The sequence below is a fragment of the Alligator sinensis genome, unplaced genomic scaffold (assembly GCF_000455745.1).
Source record: "Alligator sinensis unplaced genomic scaffold, ASM45574v1 scaffold1542_1, whole genome shotgun sequence".
Taxonomy (NCBI): Eukaryota; Metazoa; Chordata; order Crocodylia; family Alligatoridae; genus Alligator; species Alligator sinensis.
In genome coordinates this window covers 901,397-909,826 of record NW_005842452.1, presented here as the reverse complement: position 1 = coordinate 909,826, position 8,430 = coordinate 901,397, and the positions used below count along the sequence as shown (strand labels likewise).

The window sequence follows — 8,430 nt, the reverse complement described above, 5'->3', positions numbered from 1 at the left end:
AAACTGGCTGTGAATGGACTGATGAGCAAAACAATCCCTCCCCTGACCCATCCCAGCCGTGGTCCCTGAGTGCCCCTGGAAAACAGGTCAGCAGGGAGAGGAGCAGCAGCCACTGCCACTGAGTCTGCCCCTGATTTCACCGCAGGGGGCCTAGGATAGCCACGATGCACCTGTCAGCAGGGCAGCGCATTGCATAATGATTTGGTGTCATGCCAGACCCCCCAGCTGCCCTGGGATTGGGGGCTAGGGGCAAGTATTGCTGAGACAGCTTTCCCCATCCCTCTATCCCTGACCCCCTCACCTGCGCAGGTGCCCCCCGGCAGCTCGGCCGCCCCAGTGTCCTGGGAGTCCCGGGCCCGCAGCTCTGCCTCGCGCTCCATCCAGGCGACTGCGTCGGGCTCAGCGGGAGGAAATCCTGGCCCGAGGGAGAGAGGTAAAGCAAGCAGGTGGCTGACAGCAGGGCTTGGGGGGCGTGGAGGGGATCCGGTGGGGAAAGGGAGCTGAACCCCAACGGAGGGGGATGAGGGCGGTGATGGCATCAGTGAAGGGGCTTAGTGGGATCGGACATGGCTCAGGGAGGGAGCTGCTGGGCCCTGCATGGACAGCTCAGGACGCTGTGCTTTGCTACCGACTGCCTTGCCATGCCCCAGTTTCTCCTCCCAACTCTTTGCCTGTTCAGATGGGAGCTCCCTGGGGCAGGGCTGCCTGTCGCTGTCTGTGCAGCCCCAGGTCTGGGCATCCGGGTGGTAACGCAGGGCTGGTACCCTGTAAGGCTCCCCCCAGCACCTCAGCCTGGACCTGGGGATCCCAGCCCCTGCTCCCCTTCAGCACTCCTTGCCCTGGACACCCCAGGCCATGCTCTTCACCCCCAGAGCCCCTCTGCCCCCCGCAGTACCATACGGGTGCAGTGAAAGAGCTTTTCCTTGCAGAGGCCCTGGGGCTCTGGGCTTTGCAGCCCAGCTGCCGAGCTCAACACCGTGCTCCCTGGCACCGGCTGGGTCAGATGCATGGGAGATGCCCAGGCACCCCAGTCCGGGCAGGAGGGTGTCTGGGCAGAGCTGCTTCTCCTTGCAGCCAGGTGGAGAAGGGCTTGCAGCCAGCCTCCCCTCCCCAGGGACCTGCCCAAGCTCCGGCTCTGGGCTCGCTGCTCTGGGCTCTCCCCTCCCCTGGGGCTGCCTCTGCCTGGAGCACACTCACCGCTGCAGCCAGGCGGGGGCTGGATTTCGGGGTCTTCTCCTTGCAGACAGGGACCGAGCCCCACCCCCCAGGGGCTCCAAGCCTGGCTGCGGGGACCAGCGGGGCTGGGAGGACTCCCAGCAGCCGGGCTCTGGCACCAGGCTCCGGAGGAGGCTGGGTACAGGAAGGTGCTTGCTTTTTTTCCATCCCCCACCAGCAGCTCTGCCCGTGAGCTCTAGGAGTGGCGGATTTTGCAGCTCTATGGTTGTCAGAGCCGTGCAGCAGCCAGGAGCGGGCAGGCTGGGCAGCTGCAGGACCCCTGCACAGGGCTGTGGGGAGATGGGGGGCCCGATCCCTGCCCTGGGCTCAGCTACGGGGCAGTGCTGGCACCAGCAGGGCCGGGCTTTCTGGTGCTGTGCATTAGTGTCGCCACGGGGCCAAATCCCCTGCTGGGGCAAATCAGACAGAGCCCCCTTGAAATCCATGGGTGCAAATCAGCCTCAGCTTCATGGTATTCACTGTGAACGGTGGGGTAAATCAGTTGTGGTGTCACTGGAGTGAGAAGATTTAGCGCAAGGGGAGCAGGGAGGGGGCTGCCATTGGAGACACAGCCCAGCCTCATGCTATTCCCTCCCCCACCACCACCCAGAAGTCCCCAGCTCCTGGAGTCATGGGATCGCACTGCTGTTTCCCCTAGACGAGCTAGTTTCCCAGAGACAAACACACCCCAACGTTTAAAGAAGTGAATAATTCCAGGAGGTTGGAGCCAAACTCACTGACATCTGTGGGTTGCGGTGCCTGCTTTATTAGCACGATTAGCAGCGTTGGTGCTGAGGCCGGCGTGACAAGCAGCGCTCACAGGACAGCGGGGGTCTGCCCGTACCCCGGGGTTGAGGACAGCACAATGCAGTGGCGTTGTGGACCGGGGTGGAAGGTAAAGACATTGGGTCAACAGACCTAGCTTGACTAAGATGGTCCAAGCTATGCCGAGAATGGGTTTTGTCTTGTTCCAGCCGCGAGTGAATGAGGAGGATTTTAAAATTGGGAGGACTCGGGGGGCCAGAGTCAGGGACCTGGGGCAAGCTTTTCCCTTGAGTGTCAGTCTTGGCCTGGAGGTCAGGTGGGGTCTAGTCTGTATTAGAAGCAGCAAGAGGGATCGATTACAAACCCCTAGTCTTGGCAAGAAGCTGTGAATTAAGGTCCCTAGCTTGGCTTTCTGTCAGAGCCTAAAGGAGTTAGGAGCCTTTATATTATTATTATTATGATTATGATTTCACTAGCCTTGGCAAGAAGCTGTGATTTAAGGTCCCTAGCTTGGCTTTCTGTGGAAGCCTAAAGGAGTTAGGAGCCTTTATATTATTATTATTATTATTATTATTATGCCCCTAGGCTTTGCAAGAAGCTGTGAATTAAGGTCCCTAGCTTGGCTTTCTGTCAGAGCCTAAAGGAGTTAGGAGACTTCATATGATGATGATGATGTCACTAGCCTTGGCAAGAAGCTGTGAATTAAGGTCCCTAGCTTGGCTTTCTGTGGAAGCCTAAAGGAGTTAGGAGCCTTCATATTATTATTATTATTTTTTTATGCCCCTAGGCTTTGCAGTAAGCTGTGAATTAAGTTTCCTAGCTTGGCTTTCTGTGGAAGCCTAAAGGAGTTAGGAGACTTCATATGATGATGATGATGGTGGTGATGTCACTAGCCTTGTCAAGAAGCTGTGAATTAAGTTTCCTAGCTTGGCTTTCTGTGGGAGCCTAAAGGAGTTAGGAGCCCTCATCTTATTACTATTATTATCATTATTTCAGACCGCGGTCCCAGTGCGATAGGAGCGGTCCAAGCCCAGAACAAACACACAATCCCGGCCCCCAGATGCTGCTCATGTAAGTACAACTGGTTTAAACTTGCAACTGTGCGGGTGAAGGGGGTGATTATTGACTGCTTCAGGAGAACCCCGCGTGCGGGTGCAGGTCTAGCAGTGTGATGTGTGTTGGACCAGCCTCGCTGGTTCTCCTTCCCTGCGGGAATGAATCAGACCTGCATGTGTCACCGTTATACCAGGGTCATTGCAAGCACATGGCAGGGGTGTGGGGTTGCTGGGGAGAGGGGCAGTGAGACTGAAGATGGCTGGAGTCAGGGGAAGCCTAGGGGAAGGCTAGGAACCGGAAGGTCCTTTCTTTATTATGTTTCCCCCTTTGCTGTGTTTCTTCATCTCCACCAAGAGGCGGATTTGGGAGCTCTATGGTTTTAACCCTTTCAAGCCCCAGGCAGGAAGGAAAAACCTCAAACAAAGAGCCTGCGGGCACAGTGCTGCCAATCCAGGACTCGCTTTGCAGGGGTCCATGTGCACAATAAAAATAAGGGGGAAAATGAGCTAATTGCCACCCCCCTCAAATCCAGGCTGCAGTAGCAGGACTGGGCACATCAGACCACAGATACCTGGTCATTGAAGGAGCTGCATCGCTCACTGATCCAGGCACGGATGCTCCGTGACAGTTGTCACAGTCACCCTGCAACCATTGTGACTAGTGGAAAGCTACCCCCGCCTGGTCCCCAGACGAGCTGTTATTTTTGACATGCATAACAGTAGCTCTCAGATCCCTAGGGGATCCAGGACTTGTTGTATGCAGTGCTGCATGCATGATCTCAATTTATGACAGGCTGCAACAGGCGGGTAGGACAGATTTATTTTTAATTAAATGTATCCGTGTTCCAAGCCAAAATAGCCAAATCACATTTCAAATCCATGCGGCAGGCCAGAACCATAAGTGGCCCTACTACCAGCAAGCAGCCTCCGCCCACACCTAGGGCTTCAGATGTTTCCAAGTCCTTTGGCAGGCATCCTACTTGCAAGCCCAAACCCGGAGGCTTGGGGTTCGGATGCCCCTGAGTTTTGCTTGCCTTTAGATGAGTACGGGCAGGGGAGCAGGGGGAGATGGAGGAGAGACAGGAGGATCTAAGGAGGTAGGAGCCGTAGACAAAGAGCTGGGAGAGCTGTGCGTAGTCGTGGTTCTGCCACTGATCTGCCAGACACGAGCTATTTTACTTCTGACCTGACATCTGTCAGTCTTGTCTATCTGGATTATACATTTGATGGGACCTTTGGGTTTATACTCTGCCGAAAGGGATTAAACAACTGTCTTGTCTTGTTGCAAATTCTTGTGAGGTTGTTTCCCCTCCCCATAAAGCCCCAGCTCCTGGAATCACGTGATCTCATGCAATGATTTCAGCTTGGGGCATTGCTAGAACTGACAGCTGCCGAGGAAAACTTTAAAAGTATGAACTATAAAGGCTCAAAAATCAGAGTTTCAGAGACCCAAACCTATTAGGGCTAATCTCATTATTTTCAAGCAAATCTCATGCAAGCCAGGCCCATTATTAGGAACGGCTGGGGTTCAAAATGCTGTTGGTCGGGTGTCTGAGCATCCTTGCAATATCAGCAATGACTGTATTTTCTTACATACGCAGGCCCCAGAAGAAGATACACACTTCGTTTTTGAATGAAGGAAAAAAACCCTCTTTCCTTCTAGTAAGTAACTGAGCAGCAGCGAGGAAGCAGAGCCTGTTCGGTGTTCTGCAACCTTGAGATCGCACGCAGGGCTACTTGCGCCGTAGCCCGGCTGACGTACAAGTGACAGAAAGTGCTGGTACTGAAATTCTTCCCTTCTAATTTTCCAGCAGTTATTTTTGGGGGGGGATAAAGGTGTGTTGTATGTGAGACAATACAGTAACACCGAGTGAGATGAATGCATTTTATTTCTTTTTAAAATTATTTATGGCTGATAATTATTTGAATTGTGGCATCACCCCGGAGCCCAGTCAAAACAAGATTCCACTGTATCAGGCACTGCACGCTGCAGAATACAACGGGTCCAACCCCCAAAAAACGAATTGTTCCTGATCACCTCTCCCGCCTGCCTGTTTTCAGACAGGCACAGCCGCCAAAAAGGGCAACGGGAAGGAAAGAGCAGGGAGAAACCCCTGTAAAAACTAGTGTTTGAGGCCTGCTCTAGCACTACATGGCCGAGACGTTCAAACACTGCGGGTGATGTGGGGTCCTTGTGAAGCTAGTGGTCTGTGGAAGTGATGTCCATATTTTTTGCCCCACAGGCTGGGTGCGTGGTGCCAGGTTGACAACAGGCTGGATCTGGTGAGTGGGGTGGGCATGGCTGGGTTTTAATTCCTGCAGGCAGCGACCACCCACCTGGGGCCTGGTCCCCACCTGCCTGGGGTCCAGTTCTGGTGCGTAGTAACCATGCGACCAGGGGCCGATCCCAGCACGCAGCAGTGGCACGGTCCTGGTGCATGCAAACAGCCCATTTGGGGCCCGATCCCGCACACAGAAACGACCCGCCCAGGGCTCGATCCCTCCGCGTGCGGCCGACCTGGCCAAGGCCAATCCAGCAGCATGAGGTGTGTGGTTGCACCGCTCCCCAGTACTTGTGTGGAGCCCCGTGCACCTGATCACACGGGTCCGTGGGCTGGATCCGAGCCCTGGTCTTGTCCTCCCTACCGCTGCTTTCCACACATCTCCCAGCCAGGCAGTAACTCCACGCGAGCTGCCTGAACGCAAGCTTTCCGTCCTGTGGGTCCCCGGTTCGAGCCCCGCTCACGACCCATGCGTTGGGGCTGCGGTTGGAACGATCCGTGTCCTCCGAAGAAAGGTTCGACATATCCGGAGGGCAAAACAAAATGGCAGCCGTCGGGCTGGGGGCGGCACGCTGCGCCGGGGCCCATCAAACTGGGAGACCTCTCCCTGCCAGCGTCCGTTCGACCCGGCGCCCGTCGGCGGAGGAAAGCGCTGCCAAACCCGAGCACGACAGGACCCGTTGGGCGAGGTGGGAGGGCAGGGACGGCCCCGCAGAGCAGAGCAGGCGCTGGGTAGACTATAGCCGTGGCAGGTGGCTCCAGGGGTTTGGGGTCACGGCCTGGCCCCCACCCACTGGGGAGCCAGCTCCGGCCCCAGGCGGGAGGGCGCCTATTGCCCAGTTTTTGGGGCAGCTGTCCCGGCTACCCCAATGCGGGGCAACCCCCACCCCTGCCCAGCCTCTGAGCTGCAGGGGGCAGAAGTGAGCAGGGGCCAAGGGGATTGGAGGGGAGCAGAGTGTGGGAGGAGCTTGTGAAACAGCAGAGGTGGAGATTGGAGGAGGGCAAGGCAAGGGGTGGAGCCTATGAAACAACTGAGGTAGGGATTGGAGGAGAGCAGGGTGGGGCGGAGCTTATGAAACAACTGAGGTTGGGATTGGAAGACAGCAGGGTGGGGGCGGAGCTTGTGAAACAACTGAGGTAGGGACTGGAGGAGAGCAGGGTGTGGGAGAAGCTTGTGAAACAACTGAGGTGGGGATTGGAGGAAAGCAGGGTGGGGGCGGAGCTTGTGAAACAGTTGAGGTGGGGCTTGGAGGAGAGCAAGGCGAGGGGCGGAGCCTGTGAAGCAACTGAGGTGAGGATTGGAGGGGAGCAAAGTGAGGGGCGGAGCCTGTGAAGCAACTGAGGTGGCGATTGGAGGAGAGCTGGGGGAGGGGCGGGTCTCCAGGGCCGGGCTCGGAGTGGAGGCCGGAAGAGACGGGAGCGGTTAGAACAGACGCGGCGGGACGCCGGCTTCGTGCTGCGCATGCGCTCCACCCCTCCCCGCAGCAACGCTCGTGTCCTGCCCCCACTTCCGGTGGGCGCGTTTCCACTTCCGGGTGGCGCTGGCACCCCCTTCCGGTCTGAGCTAAGCGGCTTAGCGGGGGCGGCGGCGCGGGTGAGTGTCCCCCCCTCCCCCCCCTAACAGCAAAGGCGGCTTATCCGGGTCTCGCGTGGGCCCGGGGCCTTTCCCCGCGCGAGAAGCCGCCTGTCACTGGTTCGCTCTCTTTTTCCCAGACTCTTGTAGAGCATGTGAAGAAATCCCGGGAGCCTGAGTTCCAGCATGTGGTATATTATGCAAAGCATTCAGAGTAAATACTCCCTGTCGGAGCGCTTAATCCGGACCATCGCGGCCATACGCTCTTTCCCGCACGATAATGTGGAAGACCTGATCGGCAGGGTACGTCCGCACGCGGGGGAGGGGAGGGGAGGGGAGGGGGGCTTGGGTCCCGCCACGTGCACGTGAGGCATACGTCAGCGGGTCGAGCCGGAGCCGGCGTCCTGTTGCTGGTTGTGTCGACCTGGGCCTCTCCTGAATATTGTTTCTGCTCCGCTGTTTGCGTCTTATCCGCTCAGATTCAAGGCAGCAGCGATCGTTTTATTGCGCTCGTACGGGGCTTGAGCGCTTTTATTGCGTTGTAGCTGGGGAGCGAGACGCGGGAGCAGTGCCGCGTGGTGGGTGTATAGACACCGAGCGCTTGGATGTGTAATTCGGGGCGATTCTAGAGATGCGTGTTGCGTTGTGTTGCCAGCACCTCGCGGATAGCTCCAGGAGAGCGAGATTCGCCTCTTCCCCCTTCAGGGAGCAGAGATTTGTCGGCTGATTGTAGCGCTGCTTCTTCTGTTACGTGTCTTGTTGTGCCACCGCAGTTCACGTTGCTACACACTTCCAGTTCTCGCTTCTGTTTTCGCCTCCCTTGTCCCTTTTCAGAGCGGAGCGGCGTTACCGGCAGGAAGCGTACGGAGGTCACCGTGGGGCAGAGCTACAAAAATTTAGATTAAAAAGGGCGGGGAGAGAGAGAGAGTTCTTGGTGCGTCTTGGGATTTTGAGTCTCAAGAATCAGGTTGGGTTTTTTCCCTGCCTTTTCGGTCGCTATCACGAGGCTGAGAATTTTATTTTTAGGAAAAAAGCGCACAAAATCAAGAGACGAGAGCAGGGGCGGGCAAAGCCTGGTCCGTGGGCTGGATTGGGTCCATGGTGGACTCCATTTTCCAGCAGCCTGTGGCTGGTTTCCATGGAGATCCCAGGAGCGGTGGGACCATGACAGCTTGGGGCCAGGGTTTCCATGGAGACTGGTTCCGGCAGCGCTGGCTGGGCGGGGAGCTGCTCCAGGGCTGGGATCTTGCAGCAGAGCTGGGGCAAAGCTGCAGCCCGCTGTCCGCACACCCCTGGGCAGGGCGTGCAGGCGGTGCATTGCAGCTCTGCCCTGGCTCTAGACCACATTGTCACTCCTGCAAGATCCCGACCCTGGCGCCAGATCTCCACAGAAACCGGTGGCGGGGACATGGGCAGGGGCTGCTGGGAAATGGAGTCCGGCTGCTGGCAGGATCTGCCATTTTGCCCACCCCTGGAGTAGAGGGACTGTTTTGAACGGGCAAAGCTGAAACTGAAGACTCATCTCTCAAGTTTGTGATTG

General features: G+C 57.1%; 3 protein-coding genes across 5 annotated transcripts in view; 2 read left to right on the top strand and 1 right to left on the bottom strand.

Annotated features, from left to right (window-relative positions):
• The window catches only part of LOC102377363 (zinc finger protein 239-like), a 16,195-nt gene extending 14,837 nt beyond the window's left edge, over positions 1-1,358 (bottom strand). The window contains exons 1-2 of the mRNA XM_025212270.1: positions 1,198-1,358; positions 302-415 (exon numbers count right to left, since the gene is read on the bottom strand). Coding sequence (XP_025068055.1) covers positions 302-380 — 79 coding nt within the window. The 5' untranslated portion in view covers positions 381-415; positions 1,198-1,358. The remainder of the gene's footprint in view (positions 1-301; positions 416-1,197) is intronic.
• On the top strand, positions 435-4,991 carry LOC112551394. Of its 2 annotated transcripts, none has more exons than XM_025212281.1 (3): positions 435-1,364; positions 2,977-3,051; positions 4,637-4,991. In XM_025212281.1, the coding sequence occupies exons 1-3, from the start codon at positions 521-523 to the stop codon at positions 4,666-4,668; spliced, it is 951 nt and encodes a 316-aa protein (XP_025068066.1). In that variant the 5' UTR covers positions 435-520; the 3' UTR covers positions 4,669-4,991. The 2 variants fall into 2 exon arrangements, 1 of the variants encoding a protein (XP_025068066.1); XR_003095699.1 differs by lacking the exon at positions 435-1,364 and adding an exon at positions 1,411-2,110.
• Positions 4,992-6,445: 1,454 nt separating this feature from the next.
• The window catches only part of ASB8 (ankyrin repeat and SOCS box containing 8), a 6,725-nt gene continuing 4,740 nt past the window's right edge, over positions 6,446-8,430 (top strand). The window contains exons 1-2 of one of the 2 annotated variants that reach the window (XM_006030595.3): positions 6,446-6,911; positions 7,031-7,193. In XM_006030595.3, the coding sequence (XP_006030657.1) occupies positions 7,077-7,193 (117 nt within the window). In that variant the 5' untranslated portion in view covers positions 6,446-6,911; positions 7,031-7,076. The remainder of the gene's footprint in view (positions 6,912-7,030; positions 7,194-8,430) is intronic. The other variant, XM_006030594.3, reaches the window with a different exon arrangement.

What these genes read in the sequence shown, in the direction of transcription:
- LOC112551394 (XM_025212281.1), top strand. Translation starts at nt 521, where the DNA reads ATGAGGGCGGTGATGGCATCAGTGAAGGGGCTTAGTGGGATCGGACAT. An exon ending in AGGAGGCTGGGTACAGGAAG is followed by an intron (nt 1,365 to 2,976) that starts GTGCTTGCTTTT and finishes TCATTATTTCAG; the next exon opens with ACCGCGGTCCCAGTGCGATA. An exon ending in GGCCCCCAGATGCTGCTCAT is followed by an intron (nt 3,052 to 4,636) that starts GTAAGTACAACT and finishes TTACATACGCAG; the next exon opens with GCCCCAGAAGAAGATACACA.